Source organism: Pristiophorus japonicus, chromosome 5 (genome assembly GCF_044704955.1).
Source record: "Pristiophorus japonicus isolate sPriJap1 chromosome 5, sPriJap1.hap1, whole genome shotgun sequence".
In the NCBI taxonomy this organism is placed as follows: domain Eukaryota; kingdom Metazoa; phylum Chordata; class Chondrichthyes; family Pristiophoridae; genus Pristiophorus; species Pristiophorus japonicus.
In genome coordinates this window covers 292,071,891-292,095,933 of record NC_091981.1, presented here as the reverse complement: position 1 = coordinate 292,095,933, position 24,043 = coordinate 292,071,891, and the positions used below count along the sequence as shown (strand labels likewise).

At 45.6% G+C, this 24,043-nt stretch overlaps 1 protein-coding gene across 1 annotated transcript in view; it reads left to right on the top strand.

Annotated features, from left to right (window-relative positions):
- The window catches only part of LOC139264029 (uncharacterized), a 202,853-nt gene that overhangs the window by 162,913 nt on the left and 15,897 nt on the right, over positions 1 to 24,043 (top strand). Inside the window, exon 17 of the mRNA XM_070880132.1 lies at positions 22,222 to 22,287. Coding sequence (XP_070736233.1) covers positions 22,222 to 22,287 — 66 coding nt within the window. The remainder of the gene's footprint in view (positions 1 to 22,221; positions 22,288 to 24,043) is intronic.

The window sequence follows — 24,043 nt, the reverse complement described above, 5'->3', positions numbered from 1 at the left end:
GCACTCAGCCTGGCCCCGAGCTGTAAGGAAACACCAGTGGCAGGTTGGGGCCTAAAAGGAGTGGCATAGTAGCATACCACTCCAGGGAGCTGGTGCAGGAGGGCGACTGCAGTGAAGAGGGCGACTGGATTGGATGTCAGCATAACCCAGGTCGGCAATTGGAGCGTGGGCAGGTACAGCAGGACTGGCGAGGTTGGGGCAAAGGAGTGGCGAGGGCCCAGGGGCAGCACGGGCCAGCCCACACTGCAATATGTGTGCACACCAGGTCCGTGCAGCAGAGCTGGTCCTCAGACGTTAAAAAAATCCACGCACAGGCATCTTCCACCCTTCAACATGTAGTTCGGGACTTGGAATATCAGGTCCTTCATTGAAACACCTGTGAACTCATCCCTTTTTTGCGTTGAAGAAAGTCAACCTCGATATGAGGGACTGGGAGATATGCCTCCCATCGTTGAATAGCTGTGAATGTAGGCAAGGCGTGAGATGAGGATGTGAGTTTGAGTAGGTGTTTGATGGTTGAGTGGTGGGGGAGTGGTACTTTGCGCAGGTTCAGATGCTGGTATGTAGGACCTGTTGAAGCATGTCATTGACAGCATAACAATTTGCCAGAGCAAATCGGGAGCGAGAGATAAAAGCAGCGCAAGTGGCACACTAAAAAGCTAGCCAGAACAGCACCAACTGACCTGGGAGGGTAAGAAGTAAATCAAAATCCAAGAGTGATGTCACAGGAAAGCAGGGAAGTGATTAGTTGGTCAGTATTTCTTTCTTTTCTTGGGCATTGGTTTAAATTAAGAGTCGAGATTAAAAACTAAACATTCAAAACTTCAAAACTTAATTAATTAAATACATTAGAGATGGCAGGGCAGGTGATGTGTTACTGCTGTTGCATGTGGGAGCTGGTTGACCCCATTGAGGTCAATGGCGACAACATTTGCAGTAATTGTTTGCAGCTCGATGAACTTCGGCTCCGCGTTGATCAGCTGGAGTCCAAGCTGCGGACACTGCGACACATCAGGGAGGGGGAGAGTTATCTGGACGCTGTGTTCCAGGAGGCAATCACACCCCTTTGATTAATTAATCCAAATTTAGTCCATGGTTAGAGACAGGATAGTGTGATTACGAGCGAGGCAGGTATGGCGTCCCAGCAGGTAGTGACGGAGGAGTCTCGGTCCTTGCTCTTGTCCAACAGCTCTTACTCCCTGTGTGGATGAGGGCAGGGACTGCAGGGAGGATGAGCAAACTGACCACAGCACCGTGGGCCACTCAAGTGGGTGGAGTAAAAAGAAATGTTGTAGTGGTAGGGGCCAGTATCATTATGGGAATAGATACTGTTCTCTGCAGCCGAGAGCATGAGTCCCGAAGACTGTGTTGCCGACCGAGTGCTAGGGTTAACGACATCTCCTCTGAGCTGGAGAGCAACTTGGAGAGGGAGGGGGAAGATCCAGTTGTCCTGGTCCATGTAGGTACCAATGACATAGGTAGGACAAAGAAAGATGTTCGGTTGAGGGAGTATAAGCAGCGAGAGGCTAAATTGAAGAGCAGAACCACAAAGGTAATAGTCTCTGGATTACTACCTGAGCCATGAGCAAATTTGCATAGTGTAAATAAGATCAGAGAGATGAATGCATGGCTTAAAGATTAGTGTGGGAGAAATGGGTTTCGATTCATGGGGCACTGGCACCAGTACTTGGGGTAAGAGGGAGCTTTTCCGTTGGGACGGGCTTCACTTGAACCACGCTGGGACCAGTGTCCAGGCTGTCATGTATTTAACTGTCATTGTAACCCATGTATAAACTAACCTAATTTGTACACTGTGAGAACATTGACCACTAGGTGGTGAACTTGTGGGGGACTTTCAGGTATAAAAGGGGAAGCTCCACCCACCTTCAGTGCTGGCTAATAAAGGACTGGTCACAGAGTGACCTTCTCTCAAGTATGGGCCTCGTGTGCATTTATATTGTATAGTAAGGACATATCATTGGCGACGAGAAGCTGGGATTTAAACCACGCGAGCATGGCCACTAGCAGCATAGACAAGAGGTACTGTGTTGGTGATGATTGGGACGATTTTATTGAGAGACTACAGCAAAGTTTCATCACTAAGGAATGGCTGGGATAGGATTCGGCCGACAAACGCAGGGCTCATCTCATGACGGTTTGTGGATCCAGGACGTACTCTCTGATGAAGGACCTTCTAGCGCCAGAGAAGCTGGTGGACAAGACTTTTGACGAGCTCAGTAAGTTGATCGGGGAACACTTTAAACCGGCGAGCAGCATGCACATGGCGAGACACCGGTTTTACACGCACCGGTGGCGAGAAGGGCAAAGCGTTCCAGACTTCTTGGCAGACCTCCGGCGACTGGCAAGCGTATGAAAGTTCCTAGATGCATGCAGAGCGGAGATACTGCGAGACTTTTTTATTGAGGGTATCAGGCACGCTGGGGCTTTCAGAAAACTGATTGAGACCAAAGACTTGACCCTGGAAGTGGTGGCTTTGATGGCCCAGACATTTAACTCAGGGGAGGAAGAGACCAGAATGATGTTTGACAAAAATCTTGGTTTAAATGCAGCAAATGGACAGGGAGCCAACATTGGTAACGCGGCACACAGTTCTCCAGGCAGACAGGGGCAATCCGACATGCCCGAGCATGTAGTTGAACCCAAAGGGGGAATTCAACAGAGACAATGGCTTGCTGAACGGCGATTCGTGCCATCTCAAGGGACAATGCGGCCAGTAATGGGGCCATCAACACCTATCAATGGTGCGCTTAAGGACAGTTACAGATTCAGTCAGAGACGATCGACTGGTAATGGACCTTTTTGTTTCCAACAACGGCTCATGTTGGAGGTGTGGAGGCAAACACCCAGCCAGAGCTTGCAGGTATCAGCAATATACCTGCAGAAACTGCAGCGTCAGCGGTCACTTGGCGCGTATGTGCAGGAAGCCTGCAGCCAGGTTGATGTACGAGGAGGACGGGGACGATGTAAGCCCTACGAGGCCAAATGAATACTGGAGGAAATCGCTGGAAGCTGAAGTTCAGCGAGTTCATGTGGAGCACATATACAGTTCATACACCAGGACGCCACCGATAATGATGAAAGTGCTCCTCAATGGCATCCCAATATCAATGGAGCTAGACACATGGGCCAGCCAGTCCCTGATGAGTATCAAACAGTTCAACAAGTTGTGGGCGTCCAAGGCCAGGAGGCCAAAATTATTGCCGATTGACACACAGCTACGGACTGATACAAAGGAGATCATTCCGGTGCTAGGCAGCTCCATGGTAGTCGTGACCCACAAAGATTCTGAGAACAGGTTGCCACTCTGGATTGTCCCAGGGGAGGGTCCCGCACTGCTGGGGATAAGTTGACTTGCTGTCATGAACTGGAAATAGGGCGATGTCAATGCAATTTCTTCTGTGGAGCGAATATCATGCTCACAGGTCTTGGACATATTTATTTGACTCACTATTTCAACCCGGCATTGACACTTTCATGGGGACCAAGGTAGTGATTCACATAAACCTGGATGCCAGGCCAGTACACCACAAGGCCACAGCGGTGCCGTACGTGATGCATGAAAAGATAGAAGGCGAATTGGACCGCCTGCTGAGGGAAGGCATCATCTCGCCAGTCGAATTCAGTGACTGGGCGAGCCCGATTGTGCCGGTGCTCAAGGCGGATGGGTCGGTCAGGGTATGTGGTGGTTACAAGGCCACCATCAATCAGGTGTCACTCCAAAACCAGTACCCGCTACCGAGAGCGGAGGACCTCTTTGTGACGCTATCCGGTGGCAAACCTTTTTCAAAATTGGACCTGACCTCAGCTTACATGACCCAGGAGCTGGCGAGTGAGTCGAAGAAGCTGACCACCATCACGACACACAAAGGGTTGTTTGAGTACAACAGATGGCCGTTTGGGATTCGCTTGGCCGCCGCGATCTTTCAACGAAATATGGAAAGCCTCCTCAAGTCGATTCCAAGGGCGGTGGTTTTTCAAGACGACATCCTCATCATGGATTGCAATACTAAAGAACACCTCCGCAACCTGGAGAAGGTGCTACGCAGACTGGATCGGGTAGGTCTGCAACTGAAAAAGGCGAAATGCGTCTTCCTAGCTCCAGAGGTAGAATTCCTGGGGATGAGGGTAGCAGCAGACGGGATCAGACCTACTGCGTCCAAAACAGAAGCGATCCAGAGAGCACCCAGACCCCGTAACACGACGGAGCTGCGTTTGTTCCTGGGGCTCCTGAACTATTTCGGTAACTTCCCAAATTGAGCACGCTGTGAGAGCTGCTACATGTGCTCTTATGCAAAGGTCGCGAATGAGTCTGGGGGGACAGCCAGGAAAGGGCTTTTGATCGAGCACAAAATTTGTTATGCTCCAACAATCTGTTAACGCTATATGACCCATGTAAGAAACTCGTTTTCACATGCGACACGTCGTCCTATGGAGTCGGGTGTGTGTTGCAGCATGTTAATGCCAAGGGTCAGTTACAGCCGGTAGCTTATGCCTCCAGAAGTCTGTCTCAGGCAGAACGGGGCTACGGGATGATAGAAAAGGAAGCACTTGCATGTGTATATGCACCAGTACCTGTTTGGCAGGAAATTTGAGCTGGAGACAGATCACAAACCCCTAACGTCCCTTCGGCCCACAACAAGGCCATAAATGCTAATGCATTGGCCCGCATACAGAGGTGGGCACTCATGTTAGCCGCCTATGACTATGCCATTCGGCACAGACCGGGCACTGAAAACTGCGCCGATGCACTCAGCAGGCTCCCACTAGCCACCACCGAGGGGGCAACCGAGCATGCTGCTGAGATGGTCATGGCTGTTGAAGCTTTCGAAAGCGAAGGCTCAGCTGTGACAGCCCGTCAGATTAAAGTCTGGACAAAGAGAGACCCGCTACTGTCTTTAGTCAATAAATGTGTCCTGAATGGGGACTAGGCAGCCATGTACGGGGCATGCCCTGAGGAATTTAAACCATTTCACAGGCGCAAGGATGAACTCTCGATTCAGGCCGATTGCCTACTATGGGGAAACCGAGTAGTGATGCCCCAGATGGGCAGAGAGATGTTCATCAGAGAACTCCACAATGAGCACCCAGGCATTGTCATGATGAAAGCAATTGCCAGGTCACACATTTGGTGGCCAGGGATAGATGCAGATCTGGAACTTTGTGTTCGCAGGTGCAACACGTGTGCCCAGCTGGGCAATGCACCCAGGGAAGCCCCACTTAGTCCCTGGTCCTGGCCCGCCAAGTCATGGTCGCGCATCCATGTGGACTACAAAGGTCCTTTCATGGGAAAAATGTTTTTGGTTGTAGCAGATGCCTACTCCAAATGGATCGAGTGTGACATTCTCAATTCAAGCACATCCTCTGCCACGGTAGAAAGTCTACGGGCAATGTTCGCCACCCATGGTCTACTGGATGTCTTGGTCAGCGACAATAGCCTGTGCTTTACAAGCATTGAATTCCAGGACTTCATGGCAGGAAATGGTATCAACCATGTCAGAACAGCACCGTTCAAGCCGGTCTCAAACGGCCAGGCGAAACGAGCAGTGCAGATAATCAAACAGGGGATGCTCAGAATCCAAGGGGGTTCCCTACAAAGCCGCTTATCACGCCTCCTGTTGGCCAATAGATCCCGACCACACTCGCTCACGGGGGTTCCACTCGCAGAGCTGCTAATGAAAAGGACGCTCAAAACCAGGTTATCCCTTATACACCCCACCATGAAAGAAATTGTTGAGAGCAGGCGCCAGTCACAATGTGACTACCATGACAGGAATGCGAGGGCGCGATGTATTGATATCAATGACCCTGTCTTTGTACTCAGCTACACTGCAGGGCCCAACACTGTGATTGCCAAAGAGGGGAATAGGATTCTGGTAGTTAAACTTACCAATGGACAAATCTGCCGCAAACACGTGGATCAAACAAAAAGGAGGTTCAACAACCCCACAGAAGAAGCAAAGGAAGAACACGATGTAGAGTTCACTCCTCCACAGGTGACCGAACACCGGAACCAAGTGGAGGAGAGCCCAGTCACTGTGGGCAGTCCGGACAGGCCTGAGGCACCACAAACAGCAGACACTCAGGCCAGCGCCCCAACTCAGGCGCTCTACAAGGGAGCGTAAACCACCAGAGAGACTCAACCTGTGATCCCAATAAGACTTTGGGGGGGAGGTGATGTCATGTATTTAACTGTCATTGTAATCCATGTATAAACTGACCTAAGTTGTACACTGTGAGAACACTGACCACTAGGTGGTGAACTTGTGGGAGATACTCCTAGCCTGGACTTTCAAGTATAAAAGGGGAAGCACCACCCACCTTCATCACATCAGTGCTGGCTAATAAAGGACTGGTCACAGAGTGACCTTCTCTCAAGTATGGGCCTCGTGTGCATTTACACCGTATAGTAAGGACATATCACAGGTGAATTGAATAACTACAGCTGCAGAGAGGGCTTTAAAGTAAAAGTGGGGGGAAGGTTCAGGTGAGCAGAAATTTAAAAAGTCAAAGAGCAATGAGAAGGCAATAGAGCAGGGTAGCGGTGGGAGAAATGATAACCAGTGTGGCAGGAAGGCACAGAATGTATAAAAATAAGAGTGTATCAGAAAGTGAGGTCAAAGCAGGGAAAAATGGTAAAAAGAAAAAATTAAAAGCTCTTGATCTGAATGCGCACAGCATTCATAACAAGATAGATGAGTTGATGACACAAATTGATATAAATGGGTATGATTACAGAGGCATCGTTGCAAGGTGACCAAGGCTGGGAACTGAATATGCCCAGGAATGATAGACAGAAAGGAAAAGGAGATGGAGTAGCTCTGTTAATAAAGAATGGGATCAGTGCAGTAGTGAGAAATGATATTTGCTTTGATGATCAAGATGTAGAATCAGTTTGGTGGAGATAAGAAATAATAAGGGGAAGAACCACTGGTGGGCGTAGTCTATAGGCCCCTAATAGTAGTTACACTGTTGGACGGAGTATAAATCAAGAAATAATGGAAGCTTGTAAGAGGCTAGTTATAATCATGGGCGATTTTAATCTTCATATTGATTGGACAAACCAAATTGGGCAAGGTAGCCTTGAGGAAGAGTTCATAGAGTGTATGCGGAATAGTTTCCTTGAACATTGTGGAACCAACTAGGGATCAGGCTATCTTGGATCTAATACTGTGTAATGAGACAGGATTAATAAATGATCTCACAGTAAAGGATCTTCTAGGAAAGCGTGATCATAACATAGTTGAATTTCAAATTCAGTTAGAGGGTGAGAAAGTTGGATCTCAAACCAGTGTTCTGATTGCAAATAAAGGTGATTACAAAGGTATGAAGGCAGAGTTGCCTAAAGTGGACTGGGAAAATAGATTCAAGTGCAAGATGGTTGATAAGCAGTGGCAGACATATAAGGAGATATTTCATAACGTTCAACAAAAATATATTCCAGTGAGAAAGAAAGACTTCTGCACAGAAGGGTGAACAATCCATGGCTAACTAAGGAAGTAAAGAATGGTATCAAAATGAAAACACTAGCATTCAAATTTACCAAGATTAATGGGAGACCAGAGGATTGGAAATTTGTTTAAAACTAGCAAAGGACAACTAAAAAAATAATAAAGAGAGGAAAGACAGAGTATAAGAATAAACTAGCAAGAAATACAAAAACAGATAGTAAGAGTTTCTACAGGTATATAAAGGAAGATAGTAGCTAAAGTAAATGTTAGTCCCTCAGAGGATGAGACTGGGGAATTAATAATGGGGAACATAGAAATGGCAGAGGCTTTGTGTTATGTATGTAAACCTGTAAATACCACATCTAACCACCTGAGGGCTAATCCCCTAGAGTCCCAAGGGATCCCACAATCCCTTTGGAGCACCTGTATGTAAGGAGGCCTTACCGACTGGAGAGGCACTCTGAGATCTGTAATAAAGGACACACATTACTTTGAGCTTACAGTATCTAGTCTGACTCTTTATTCAAGACATAACAACTGGCGACGAGGTACAGATGACGAATCCCACCACAACAATACAGAGAACGGTGGGCATTCTGGAGAAATTTTCAGAGGGAGATGATTGGGAAACCTTCGTGGAGCGACTTGACCAATACTTCGTAGCCGAGTGGAAGAAGCAGTAAATGCTGCCAAACGAAGGGTGACCCTCTTCACCGTTTGCGGGGCATCAACGTATGGCCTCATGAAAAAGCTGCTTGCTCCAGCGAAACCCACAGACAAGTCGTACGATGAGATGTGCACACTGGTCCGGGAGCATTTAAACCCGAAGGAAAGCGTTCTGATGGCATTCAGGAAGCAAAGAGTAGGAGTAAATGGGTACTTTTCAGAATGGCAGGCAGTGACTAGTGGGGTACCGCAAGGTTCTGTGCTGGGGCCCCAGCTGTTTACATTGTACATTAATGATTTAGATGAGGGGATTAAATGTAGTATCTCCAAATTTGCGGATGACCCTAAGTTGGGTGGCAGTGTGAGCTGCGAGGAGGATGCTATGAGGCTGCAGAGTGACTTGGATCGGTTCGGTGAGTGGGCAAATGCATGGCAGATGAAGTATAATGTGGATAAATGTGAGGTTATCCACTTTGGTGGTAAAAACAGAGAGACAGACTATTATCTGAATGGTGACAGATTAGGAAAAGGGGAGGTGTAACGAGACCTGGGTGTCATGGTACATCAGTCATTGAAGATTGGCATGCAGGTACAGCAGGCGGTTAAGATAGCAAATGTCATGTTGGCCTTCATAGCGAGGGGATTTGTGTACAGGGGCAGGGAGGTGTTACTACAGTTGTACAGGGCCTTGGTGAGGCCACACCTGGTGTATTGTGTACAGTTTTAGTCTCCTAACTTGAGGAAGGACATTCTTGCTATTGAGGGAGTGCAGCGAAGGTTCACCAAACTGATTCCTGGGATGGCGGGACTGACATATCAAGTATTCACTGGAGTTCAGAAGAATGAGAGGGTATCTCATAGAAACATTTAAAATTCTGATGGGTTTAGACAGGTTCGATGCAGGAAGAATGTTCCCAATGTTGAGGAAGTCCAGAACCAGGGGTCACAGTCTAACGATAAGGGGTAAGTCATTTAGGACCGAGATGAGGAGAAACTTCTTCACCCAGAGAGTGGTGAACCTGTGGAATTCTCTACCACAGAACAGGTAGAGAGCAGGCGGTTTCAACAGAATACATATCATGATCGCGAAATTGAAATAAACGATCCTGTATTTGTGTTGAACTATGGACAAGGTCCCAAGTGGCATGCTGACACTGTTTTGGCCAAAGAGGGGAGTAGGGCGTTTGTGATCAAACTCGCAAATGGACTCACCTGCAGGAAATACTTGGACCAAACCAAACTCAGATTTACGGACTATCCAGAACAACCCACAATAGACTCTACCTTTTTCGACCCTCCAACACACACACAAGTGGCAACCAACCCAGCAATTGACCACGAAGCAGAACCCATCACCCACAGCAGCCAAGATAGACTCACCACCACCAACAGCCCAGCAAGGCCAGCTGCGCAGCAACCCAGCGAAGGCCCAACAAACGACTAACCAACACCAGCATTTGCACCTAGACGATCAACCAGGGAAAGGAAGGCCCCAGATCGACTCACATTGTAAATAGTTACACTATTGACTTTTGGGTTGGGGGGGGGGAAAGTGATGTTATGTATGTAAACCTGTAACTACCATGTCTAACCACCAGAGGGCTTATCCCCTGGAGTCCTAATGGATCCCACAATTCCTTGGGAGCACCTGTTTCTGAGGAGGACTCAGAGGCTGGAGAGGCACTCTGAGATCTGTAATAAAGGATTACGGTCACACCTTTGAGCTTGCAGTATCTAGTCTGACTCTTTATTCAAGACATAACACTTTGAACAAATATTTTGTATCAGTCTTCACGATAGAAGACACTAAAAACATCCTAATAATAGATAATTAAGTTGCTGTAGGGAGGAACTTAAAACAATCACTATCACTAAAGAAACAGTACTCTGTAAAATAATGGGACCAAAGGTGGACAAGTCCACTGGACCTGATGGCGTGCATCCTAGGCTCTTAAAATAAGTGGCTGCAGAGATAGGGGATGCATTGGTTGTAATAAAGGAACAGCAGTTATCATGGGTGACTTTAATCTACATATAGATTGGGCTAACCAAACTGGTAGCAATATGGTGGTGGAAGATTTCCTGGAGTGTATTCGGGATGGTTTTCTCGACCAACTAGACGGCTGACCATCCTAGACTGGGTGATGTGTAATGAGAAAGGGCTAATGAGCAATCTTGTTGTGTGAGGGCCCTTGGGGAAGAGTGACCATAATATGGTAGAATTCTTTATTAAGATGGAGAGTGACACAGTTAATTCAGAGACGAGGGTCCAGAACTTAAGAAAAGGTAACTTCGATGGTATGAGACGTGAATTGGCTAGAATAAACTGGCAAATGATACTTAAAGGGTTGACGGTGGATAGGCAATGGCAAACATTTAAAGATCACATGGATGAACTTCAACAATTGTACATCCCTGTCTGGAGTAAAAATAAAACGGGGAAGGTGGCTCAACCATGGCTAACAAGGGAAATTAAGGATAGTGTTAAATCCAAGGAAGAGGCATATAAATTGGCCAGAAAAAGCAGCAAACCTGAGGACTGGGAGAAATTTAGAATTCAGCAGAGGAGGACAAAGCATTTAATTATGAGGGGGAAAATAGAGTATGAGAGGAAGCTTGCTGGGAACATAAAAACTGACTGCAAAAGCTTATTTAGATATGTGAAGAGAAAAAGATTAGTGAACACAAACATAGGTCCCTTGCAGTCAGATTCAGGTGAATTTATAATGGGGAACAAAGAAATGGCAGACCAGTTGAACAAATACTTTGGTTCTGTCTTCACAAAGGAAGACACAAATAACCTTCTGGAAGTATTAGGTATTAAGGGACCGAGGGTCCAGTGAGAAGGAGGAACTTAAAGATATCCTTATTAGTCAGGAAATTGTGTTAGGGAAATTGATGGGATTGAAGGCCGATAAATCCCGGGGCCTGATACTCTGCATCCCAGAGTACTTAAGGAAGTGGCCATAGAAATAATGGATGCATTGGTGATCATTTTCCAACAGTCGATCGACTCTGGATCAGTTCCTATGGACTGGAGGGTAGCTAATGTAACACCACTTTTTAACAAAGGAGGGAGAGAGAAAACGGGTAATTATAGATCGGTTAGCCTTACATCAGTAGTGGGGAAAATGTTGGAATCACTTATTAAAGATGAAATAGCAGCACATTGGGAAAGCAGTGACAGGATCGGTCCAAGTCATTTATGAAAGGGAAATCATGCTTGACAAATCTTCTGGAATTTTTTGAGGACGTAACTAGTAGAGTGGACAAGGGAGAACGAGTGGGTGTGGTGTATTTGGACTTTCAAAAGGCTTTTGACAAGGTCCCACACAAGAGATTGGTGTGCAAAATCAAAGCGCATGGTGTTGGGGGTAATGCACTGACGTGGATAGAGAACTGGTTGGCAGACAGGAAGCAGAGAGTCGGGATAAACGGGTCCTTTTCAGAATGGCAGGCAGTGACTAGTGGGGTGCCGCAGGGCTCAGTGCTGGGACCCCAGCTCTTTCCAATATACATTAATGATTTGGATTAAGGAATTGAGTGTAATATCTCCACGTTTGCAGATGACACTAAGCTGGGTGGCGATGTGAGCTGTGAGGAGGACGCTAAGAGGCTGCAGGGTGACTTGGACAGGTTAGGTGAGTGGGCAAATGCATGGCAGATGCAGTATAATGTGGATACATGTGAGGTTATCCACTTTGGGGGCAAAAACAGGAAGGCAGAATATTATCTGAATGGCGGCAGATTAGGAAAAGGGGAGGTGCAACGAGACCTGGGTGTCATGGTTCATCAGGCATTGAACGTTGGCATGCAGGTACAGCAGGCGGTGAAAAAGGCAAATGGTATGTTGGCCTTCATAGCTACGAGATTTGAGTATAGGAGCAGGGAGGTGTTACTGCAGTTGTACAGGGCCTTGGTGAGGCCTCACCTGGAATATTGTGTTCAGTTTTGGTCTGAGGAAGGACGTTCTTGCTGTTGAGAGAGTGCAGTGAAGGTTCACCAGACTGATTCCCGAGATGGCTGGACTGACATATGAGGAGAGATTGGATCAACTGGGCCTTTATACACAGGAGTTTAGAAGGATGAGAGGGGATCTCGTGGAAACATATAAGATTCTGACGAAACTGGACAGGTGAGATGCAGGAAGAATGTTCCCGATGTTGGGGAAGTCCAGAACCAGGGGACACAGTCTTAGGATAAGGTGTAGGCCATTTAGGACTGAGATGAGGAGAAACTTCTTCACTCAGAGAGTTGTTAACCTGTGGAATTCCCTACTGCAGAGAGTTGTTGATGCCAGTTCATTGGATATATTCAAGAGGGAGTTCGATATGGCCCTTACGGCTAAAGGAATCAAGGGGTATGGAGAGAAAGCAGGAAAGGGGTACTGAGGGAATGATCAGCCATGATCTTATTGAATGGCGGTGCAGGCTCGAAGGGCCGAATGGCCTACTCCTGCACCTATTTTCTATGTTTCTATAATTCTAATCTACCAAAATTCCCTGGATTCTGGAGAGATCCCAGCTGATTAGAAAACCATAAATGTAAAGCCCCTATTTAAAAAAAGAGGCAGACAGAAAGCAGGAAACTATAGACCAATTAGCCTAACATCAGTCATTGGGAAAATGCTGGAGTCTATTATTAAGGAAGCAGTAGCAGGACATTTGGAAAAGCATGATTCAATCAAGCAGTGTCAGCATGGTTTTATGAAAGGGAAATCACGTTTGATAAATTTGCTGGAGTTCTTTGAGGATGTAACTACCAGGGTGGATTAGGGGGAAGCAGTGGATGTGGTGTATTTGGACTTCCAAAAGGCATTCGATAAGGCGCCACATAAAAGGTTACTGCACAAGATAAGAGCTCATAGGATTGGGGGTAATATATTAGCACGGATAGAGGATTGGCTAACTATAGAAAACAGAGAGTTGGGATAAATGGGTCATTTTCGGGTTGGAAAACTGTAACTAGTGAGGTGCCACAGGGATCGGTGCTCGGGCCCCAACTATTTACAATCTATATTAATGACTTGGATGAAGGGACCGAGTGTAATGTTTTCTGATGATACAAAGATGTGTGGGAAAGCAACTTGTGAGGAGGACACACAAAATCTGCAAAGGGATAGACAAAAATTTGGCATGGAATATAATGTGGGAAAGTATGAGTTTGTCCACTTTGGCAGAAAAAATAAAAAAGCAAATTATTATTTAAATGGTGGAAAATTACAAAATTCTGCACTACAGAGGAACCTGTGCATTAAACACAAAAAGTTAGTATGCAGGTGGAGCAAGTAATCAGGAAGGCAAATGGAATGTTGGCCTTTATTGCAAGGGGGATGGAGTATAAAAGCAGAGAAGTCCTGCTACAACTGTACAGAGTATTGGTGATGCCACACCTCGAGTACTGCATACAGATGGTCTCCGTATTTAAGGAAGGATATACTTGCTTGCATTGGAGGCAGTTCAGAGAAAGTTCACTAGGTTGATTCCGGAGATGAAGGGATTGACTTATGAAGAAAGATTGAGTAAGGCTTAAGATCAGTTGGGCTTATACTCATTGTAGTTCAGAAGAATGAAAGGTGATCTTATTGAAACTTATAAGATACTGAGGGGGCTCAAAAGGTGGATGCCGAGAGGATGTTTCCACTCATTGGGGAATCTAAAACTAGGCGACATAGTTTAGAAACATAGAAAATAGGTGCAGGAGTAGGTCATTCGGCCCTTTGAGCCTGCACCGCCATTCAATGAGTTCATGGCTGAACATGCAACTTCAGTACCCCATTCCTGCTTTCTTGCCATACCCCTTGATCCCCCTAGTAGTAAGGACTACATCAAACTCCTTTTTGAATATATTTAGTGAATTGGCCTCAACAACTTTCTGTGGGAGAGAATTCTACAGGTTCACCACTCTCTGGGTGAAGAAGTTTCTCCTCATCTCGGTCCTAAATGGCTCACCCCTTATCCTTAGACTGTGACCCCTGGTTCTGGACTTCCCCAACATTGGGAACATTCTTCCTGCATCTAACCTGTCTAAACCTGTCAGAATTTTAAATGTTTCTATGAGATCCCCTCTCATTCTTCTGAATTCCAGTGAATATAAGCCCAGTTGATCCAGTCTTTCTTCATATGTCAGTCCCGCCATCCCGGGAATCAATCTGGTGAACCTTCACTGCACTCCCTTAATAGCAAGAACCTCTTTCCTCAAGTTAGGAGACCAAAACTGTACACAATACTCCAGGTGTGGCCTCACCAAGGCCCTGTACAACTGTAGTAACACCTCCCTGCCCCTGTACTCAAATCCCCTCGCTATGAAGGCCAAAATGCCATTTACTTTCTTAACCGCCTGCTGTACCTGCATGCCAGCCTTCAATGACTGATGTACCATGGCACCCAGGTCTCGTTGCACCTCCCCTTTTCCTAATCTGTCACCATTCAGATAATAGTCTGTCTCTCGGTTTTTACCACCAAAGTGGATAACCTCACATTTATCCACATTATACTTCATCTGCCATGCATTTGCCCACTCACCTAACCTATCCAAGTCACTCTACACCCTCATAGCATCCTCCTCGCAGCTCACACTGCCACCCAACTTAGTGTCATCCGTAAATTTGGAGATACTACATTTAATCCCCTCGTCTAAATCATTAATATACAGTGTAAACAACTGGGGCCCCAGCACAGAACCTTGCGGTACCCACTAGTCACTGCCTGCCATTCTGAAAAGTCCCCATTTACTCCTACTCTTTGCTTCCTGTCTGCCAACCAGTTCTCAATCCACGTCAGCACACTACCCCCAATCCCATGTGCTTTAACTTTGCACATTAATCTCTTGTGTAGGAACTTGTCGAAAGCCTTCGGAAAGTCCAAATACACCACATCAACTGGTTCTCCCTTGTCCACTCTACTGGAAACATCCTCAAAAAATTCCAGAAGATTTGTCAAGTATGATTTCCCTTTCACAAATTCATGCTGACTTGGACCTATCATGTCACCTCTTTCCAAATGCGCTGCTATGACATCCTTAATAATTGATTCCATCATTTTACCCACTACCAATGTCAGGCTGACCAGTCTATAATTCCCTGTTTTCTCTCTCCCTCCTTTTTTAAAAAGTGGGGTTACATTGGCTACCTTCCACTCCATAGGAACTGATCTAGAGGCTATGGAATGTTGGAAAATGACTGTCAATGCATCCGCTATTTCCATGTCCACCTCCTTAAGTACTCTGGGATGCAGTCCAGATCAGGCCCTGGGGATTTATCGGCCTTCAATCCCATCAATTTCCCCAACACAATTTCCTGACTAATAAGGATTTCCCTCAGTTCCTCCTTCTTACTAGACCCTCTGACCCCTTTTATATCCGGAAGGTTGTTTGTGTCCTCCTTAGTGAATACCGAACCGAAGTACTTGTTCAATTGGTCTGCCATTTCTTTGTTCCCCGTTATGACTTCCCCTGATTCTGACTGCAGGGGACCTACGTTTGTCTTTACTAACCTTTTCTCTTTTCATATCTATGGAAGCTTTTGCAGGAAGCTTTTGCAGTCCGTCTTAATGTTCCCTGCAAGCTTCCTCTCGTACTCTATTTTCCCTGCCCTAATCAAACCCTTTGTCCTCCTCTGCTGAGTTCTAAATTTCTCCCAGTCCCCGGATTCGCTGCTATTTCTGGCCAATTTGTATGCCACTTCCTTGGCTTTAATACTATCCCTGATTTCCCTTGATAGCCATGTTGAGCCACCTTCCCTTTTTTATTTTTACGCCAGACAGGAATGTACAATTGTTGTAATTCATCCATGCGGTCTCTAAATGTCTGCCATTGCCCATCCATTGTCAACCCCTTAAGTATCATTCGCCAATCTATCCTAGCCAATTCACGCCTCATACCTTCAAAGTTACCCTTCTTTAAGTTCTGGACCATGGTCTCTGAATTAACTGTTTCATTCTCCATCCTAATGTAGACTTCCACTATATTATGTATTTTTATTCCAGATTGCTCCTTGCCCAAATCTGTTCTTCTATCTCCTTCCTAATATTTGGTAGCCTATAAAATTCCCCAGTAGCATAATAGCTCCTTTATTGTTTCTCAACTCTAACTAACTAAATGTTGTCTTTGATCCCTCAAGTACATTCTCTCTTTCGAGCACTGTAATATTTTCCTGAATCAAAACAGCTCACCTTCCTCCTTTATTTCCTTTCCTATCCTTACTGAATACCTTGTATGCAAGAATATTAAGCATCCAATCCTCCCCTTTTTTGAAGCAGATCTCATTTATCACCACTTCATCATATTCCCTTGTGGCTATTTGCATCTGTCGCTCACCAACCTTATTAACCACACTTCATGGATTTCGACATACAGGGGCCGAAATTGCCTCACGCCTCGATCGAGGGCGGTAACCTTCCGGGGCCACGACCTTTATCGCCCAGAAGTCCTGCCCCCGGCATGGAATTGGGCTTTGCGCCCCTGAAACAAGACAGAGCATTGTTTCAGGCACTCCACCTTATTGGAGGGGTTTTCCCGGGGTGGCAGCACAGCACTGAGTCCAGCTGAAGAGGCCAACGCTATGCAGTAGCAAATTCACTCACCTTCAGTTAAAGGGGAGGGCTGCTGCACACTCTGCAGACCCTTACCCGTGGGACACAAAGGGGTTGGCACGGGGCGCAAAGGGGTTGGCGCGCACGGCGATAATGTCATCGCCTGTTGCGCGCCGTCCCAGGCGCTAGTCACAGGGCTCGCCACTGCTGGCACATCGCTCCCAAAACCTCCGCCGCAACTTTGCCCGAGGTGCTGCCACAACCTGCCCCTAGGCGAAAAGACCATTGCATCCCATTAGCCCCTCCCGGAGGCACTAATCAGGCACTAAAAAGGGGCAATTTAGGCCCCATGCACTCCAAACATAACTTAGATCACTTTGTATATTCTATGATCCCTTCTAAATCTGTATTATTTCTAAATCTGTCTCAACGTGTCCTTTGTGTACCTTTATTTATACTTTTTAATACTATATCCTGGTGCCCAAACCTCTTCCGAATTAGTTTAAACCCACAGCCACAGCACTAGTTGACCTGCCCACAAGGATATTGATCCCATCTCTGTTCAGGTGCAACCTTTCTATCTGGAACAGGTCCCTCCTGCTACAGAACTGGTTCCAATGTCACAGGTATCTAAGGCCCTCCCTCCTGCACCATGTCTCTAGCCACGCCTTAGCCTGCCATATTTTCTTATTTCTACTCTCACTAGTATGTGGCATTGGGAGTAATCCACTACCTTTGAGTTCCAGCTTTTTAACTTCCTCCCGAGCTCCTTAAACTCTGCCTGCAGGGCCTCAACCCTCTTCCTTCCTACGTCATTGGTTCCGACATGGGCCATGACTTCTGGCTTTTCCTCTCCCCCCCGCCATCCCCTGCAGAATGTTCTGCACCCTTTCAGTGATGCCTCACGTCAACGGTAGATCTGCCTTTCTGTCCTCATATCCAACATTTTCATATGTATGTATTGCTGCCATGATTTTATTTTAAATTGAGGGACCAAGATGAAGGGCTAAGGCATATAATACAGCCTCCACTGAGATGAAAAAGGCTAATCAGGGAGTATTGGTTAAGGGACATCAAGTTTGGGTTTTAAAAGTTTGAAGGCTGTAGCAGGAACTGGAGACTGAGGAAGGTAAAGTGTTTGACAACTTTGAGGTCTTAGAAAAACTTAGGTACATCAAGAGTTTCCAACATTTTAGAACGATGAGTCAGATCCTTGTCTCAGAACTAGTGATTAGCCCTTGCATGATTAAATTGCTTTTGAGAACTGGGAGAATTGTGATTAAACAGCACCACCGATTCCCAATCAATTTTGCATTTTAGGAGTCGTTGGATCATGCCATTTCCACCTCCTTCGCTCTCTCCTTCGCTTTTGTCTCCCTACTTCATTTCTGTATAGCTCTTCTCTCCCTGTTCTTTTACTTACTTTCTAACTTCTTTTAAGTTTCCCCCTTTTTCACCCCCTTTCAAGTTAGCATGACTTCTCTACTTTTGAATTCTATCCCTCTAGAAATAAACTCTAGTTCTTGCTTTGCTTTTGTTTTGGTCTTATTGACCTTCATCGCAACTTTTAGTCATTTGTGTTTTGTACTGCCTACGGGAAGCTAGATAAGCATATGAGGGAGAAGTGAATAGGGGGTTATAAGAACACAAGAACAGAAGAAATAGGAGCAGGAGTAGGCCATTTGGCCCCTCGAGCCTGCTCTGCCATTTTATATGATCATGGCTGATCCGATCATGGACTCGAGTCCACTTCCCTGCCCGCTCCCCCTTATTCCCTTATCGGTTAAGAAACTGTCTATCTCTGTCTCAAATTTATTCAATGACCTAGCCTCCACATCTCTCTGAGGCAGCAAATTCCACAGATTTACAACCCTCTGAGAGAAGAAATTCTGCTGCTAGACTTAGATGAGGAACAATGGGAATAGGTTCAAGTGGAACATTAAGGCGGATTGCAAAAGTTTCTATTGGTATGTAAAGAGAAAAAGGTTAGTAAAGGCAAACGTAGGTCCCCTGCAGTCAGAATCAGGGGAAGTCATAACGGGGAACAAAGAAATGGCAGACCAATTGAACAAGTACTTTGCTTCGGTATTCACTAAGGAGGACACAAACAACCTTCCAGATATAAAAGGGGTCAGAGCGTCTAGTAAGGAGGAGGAACTGAGGGAAATCTTTATTAGTCGGGAAATTGTGTTGGGGAAATTGATGGGATTGAAGGCCGATAAATCCCCAGGGCCTGATGGACTGCATCCCAGAGTACTTAAGGAGGTGGCCTTGGAAATAGCGGATGCATTGACAGTCATTTTCCAACATTCCATTGACTCTGGATCAGTTCCTATCGAGTGGAGGGTAGCCAATGTAACCCCACTTTTTAAAAAAGGAGGGAGAGAAAACAGGGAATTATAGACTAGTCAGCCTGACCTCAGTAGTGGGTAAAATGATGGAATCAATTATTAAGGATGTCATAGCAGCGCATTTGGAAAATGGTGACATGATAGGTCCAAGTCAGCATGGATTTGTGAAAGGGAAATCATGCTTGACAAATCTTCTGGAATTTTTTGAGGATGTTTCCAGTAAAGTGGACAAAGGAGAACCAGTTGATGTGGTATATTTGGACTTTCAGAAGGCTTTCGACAAGGTCCCACACAAGAGATTAATGTGCAAAGTTAAAGCACATGGGATTGGGGGTAGTGTGCTGACGTGGATTGAGAACTGGTTGTCAGACAGGAAGCAAAGAGTAGGGGTAAATGGGTACTTTTCAGAATGGCAGGCAGTGACCAGTGGGGTACCGCAAGGTTCTGTGCTGGGGCCCCAGTTGTTTACATTGTACATTAATGATTTAGACGAGGGGATTAAATGTAGTATCTCCAAATTTGCGGATGACACTAAGTTGGATGGCAGTGTGAGCTGCGAGGAGGATGCTATGAGGCTGCAGAGTGACTTGGATAGGTTAGGTGAGTGTGCAAATGAATGGCAGATGAAGTATAATGTGGATAAATGTGAGGTTATCCACTTTGGTGGTAAAAACAGAGAGACAGACTATTATCTGAATGGTGACAGATTAGGAAAAGGGAAGGTGCAACGAGACCTGGGTGTCATGGTACATCAGTCATTGAAGGTTGGCATGCAGGTACAGCAGGCGGTTAAGAAAGCAAATGGCATGTTGGCCTTCATAGCGAGGGGATTTGAGTACAGGGGCAGGGAGGTGTTGCTACAGTTGTACAGGGCCTTGGTGAGGCCACACCTGGAGTATTGTGTACAGTTTTGGTCTCCTAACTTGAGGAAGGACATTCTTGCTATTGAGGGAGTGCAGCGAAAATTCACCAGATTGATTCCCGGGATGGTGGGACTGACCTATCAAGAAAGACTGGATCAACTAGGCTTGTATTCATTGGAGTTCTGAAGAATGAGAGGGGACCTCATAGAAACGTTTAAAATTCTGACGGGTTTAGACAGGTTAGATGCAGGAAGAATGTTCCCATTGTTGGGGAAGTCCAGAACCAGGGGACACAGTCTAAGGATAAGGGGTAAGCCATTTAGGACCGAGATGAGGAGAAACTTCTTCACCCAGAGAGTGGTGAACCTGTGGAATTCTCTACCACAGAAAGTAGTTGAGGCCAATTCACTAAATATATTCAAAAGGGAGTTAGATGAAGTCCTTACTACTCGGGGGATCAAGGGGTATGGTGAGAAAGCAGGAATGGGGTACTGAAGTTTCATGTTCAGCCATGAACTCATTGAATGGCGGTGCAGGCTGGGATGGCTGAATGGCCTGCTCCTGCACCTATTTTCTATGTTTCTATAAACTCCAGCATAGACTAGTTGGGTCGAATGGCCTCTTTCTGTGCTGTATGTTCAATGTAATTCTATGTAACACAGAAAGGCTGCAATTAAGAGAAAGAGAACGGTTGAAAGCTGAAGATCGAACAATTGACGTTATTTTCTTACATACAGTCCAGGATATAAAGGTTCACATGCTAAAGAAAGTCAGCATGTGGCATCATTTGAGGTGAACTGTTAATGATTACTTAAGGACATCTGAAAGTAGCTGGTGAAACTTATCCTAACGCATGTCACAAAAAGCATAAAGCGTATTTTTCTTAAAGCAGTAATTGCCAAGTTGCCATGGAGAGCTACCGAGTAAGGCTAATTTACTCACAATAAGCATAACGAATTTGTACACATGAAAGATAATCCTTTAACAACTTGTTCACAAAATAATGACTAAGTACTTCTGTATTGATGAGATTCAGTATGGGGTCCCCGAGGTATTGCAGTGAATAGCTGAACTACAGAGACCAGGACGATCCAAGGTTCGATTGCTGGTCTGTGCTGAGTTAGCTGATTTTAGCCAAGGCAGTATAGGGGCAGTAGCAACCAGGTACAAAATAAGCTAAGGGATAGAAAACAGTGAGTTGCGGTGAATGAGAGTGGAGGGAGGTATACAATGGAGTTCCCGAAGGTTCAGTACTAGGACCACTGCTTTTTTGATGTACATCAATGACTTGGACTTGGGAGTACAGGGCACAATTCTGAAATTTGCAGATGACACAAAACTTGGAAGTGTAGTAAACGATGAGGAAAATAGTAATGCACTTCAAGATGGTGGTGGAATGGGCGGACACATGCCAAATGAAATTCAACGCACAAAAGTGTAAAGAGTTCTTGGAGGGTATAGGGCTAGAGAAGGTTACAGAGAGAGGAATTTGAACACAGGTGTGAACGAGAATTGACATATAGGCAGCAGAGTTTTGAATGAGCTGAAGTTTAGAGGGTGGAAGATGGGAAGCACCCAGGAGAGCATTGGAACAATCGAGTCTGCAGGTAACAAAAATATGGATGAGGATATCAGCAGCAGATGGACTGAGGCATGGATTGCGATTGGCAATATTACAGAGGTGGAAGTAGGCAGTCTTGGTAATGAAGAGGATATGGGGTTGGATACTCAGCTAAGGTTCAAATAGGACGCCGAAGTTGTGAACAGTCTAGTTCAGTCTCAAACAGTGGCCAAGGAGGAAGCTGGAATCGGTGGCTTCAGCCTTCCCAATATTTAATTGGAGGAAATTTCTGCACAGCCAATGCTGGATGTTGGCCATGCAGTGTGACAAATCAGATCCAGTGGAGGAATCAAGAGAGAGGCAATGGTGAGGTAGAGCTGGGTGTCGTCAGCATACATGTGGAATCTGACGTTGTGTCTTTGGATGATGTCGCTGAGGGGCTGCATGTAGATGAGAAATAGGAGAGGGCCAAGTATAACAATATCACATGCACAATGGTTACCTGGGAAAAATACTGTGTTGTAAGAACATAAGAATTAGAAGCAGGAGTAGGCCATGCAACCCTTCGAGCCTGCTCCGCCATTCAATAAGATCATGGCTGATCTTCAACCTCAACTCCACTTTCCCGAGCTCCATTATGCACCTCAAGATGAAGTCAACACATTTATAAGAGGAGGGGTGTGGAGTTTTGGTGAGGAAAAAGATCAGTACTTTCAGTTGTTAGATATTATTGATATCCAAGATGTATAATGAGTCTCAATTTTCTCCACTTGTTGACAGCACTGTCTGCAGTTGGTTATATGAACAATGATGCTACTGATGCTGACAGTACATGCGAATATCCAGGTAGGTTCTGATTGAGACGTACAGGCTATTACAAAAATTTAGCAGTTTCAACATAGCCTGGTAGTAATCAGTCAAAGCATTGTATCAACAATGTTGCTAGTTCAGACTGATTATTCTCTGTGGGCCAGATGTTATGGTCAGTGACGAGCGAACAGACCCCACCGTTCTTTACACTTACCCCTGCCCATAGGCTTTCTATGAGCTTTTACACTGGAATCTGCTGTGACTGGAAAGCCATTGTGGTGTAACACCCTCTACAGAGGATCAGAGACTTGTGTGAACAGGTCAGACAACTGTGCATCTCCATAACCAATCCGATTGAAGAATGGTTACTGAGGTGGGCAGAGTCTGGACCAGAAAGTGTAAGTTAGAATAGTTAATCCAATGCCAAATCATGCACAGAAAGCAAAATAAAGATGGGATTAAGAGATAAAAGAGACAGAAATAAAGAGGTTTTAAAAAATTATTTTTTTAGATTTTTAAAAATCTCCAACAATAATTAAGAGCTGAAGAAATGAGACTTGTGAAAGTTGATTTTCAGTGCTAACAAGGTTGTTTGGCAATCATTGAGACTTATCATACCGTTAATAATGTGCCAACATGGGAATGGACAAGCCCTAACCTTTTCAGGATTGTTTAGTGTGCATCCATCATGTAAGTACAGCAACTTCACATGATCCATTTTTTTCAATGTTGAGTCGCTCGGTGAGATACTGTTAAGAACATAAGAACATAAGAGTAGGCCATATGGATCTTCGAGTCCGCTCCACCATTCAATAAGATCATGGCTGATCTCCAACCTCATCTCCACTTTCCCGCCCGACCTCCATATCCCTTGATTCGCCTAGTGTCCAAAAATCTATCTATCTCAGCCTTGAATATAGAATCACAGAATGGTTACAGCACAAACGGAGGCCATTCGGCCCATCAAACCTGTGCCAGTTCTCTGCAAGAGCACTTCAGCTAGTCCCACTCCCCCGTCCTTTCCCCGTAGCAGCACGATTGAATCTGCCTACACCACCTTGTCAGACAATGCATTCCAGATCCTAACCACTCAATGCATAAAAAAGTTTTTCCTCATGTCGTCTTTGGTTCTTCTGCCAAATACCTTAAATCTGTGTCCTCTGGTTCTCGACCCTTCCACCAATGGGAACAGTTTCTCTCGATCTACTCTATCTAGATCCCTCATGCTTTTGAACATCTCTATCAAATCTCTCAATCTTCTCTGATCTAAGGAGAACAACCTCAGCTTCTCCAGTATACCCGCGAAACTAAGGTACCTCAACCAAAACATTCTTGTAAATCTTGGTACACTCAATGATAGCCCTTTGGGGTAGAGAATTAAACATTCACAGCCCTCTGAGTGAAGAAATTCCTCCGCATCCCAGTCTTAAATGATTGACACTTATCCTAAGTCAATGCCCTCTAGTTCTTGACTCTCAAGCCAGGGGAAACAATCTCTCAGCATCTACCCTGTCACCCCCCCCCCCACCTCCCCCCCACCTCCCCCTGACCCCACCACATAACCTTATATTTTTCAATGACATTACCTCTCATTTTCCAAACTCCAGCAAGAAGCGGGCAGAGAAGTAGACCTGAGTCCATGATCGGATCAGCCATGATCCTATTAAATGGCGGAGCAGGCTTGAGGGGCTATATGGCCTACTCCTGCACCTATTTCTTATGTTCATATGTAATAGGCCCAATCTACCCAATCTCCCCTCATTGGACAACCCTCTCATCCCAGGAATCAATC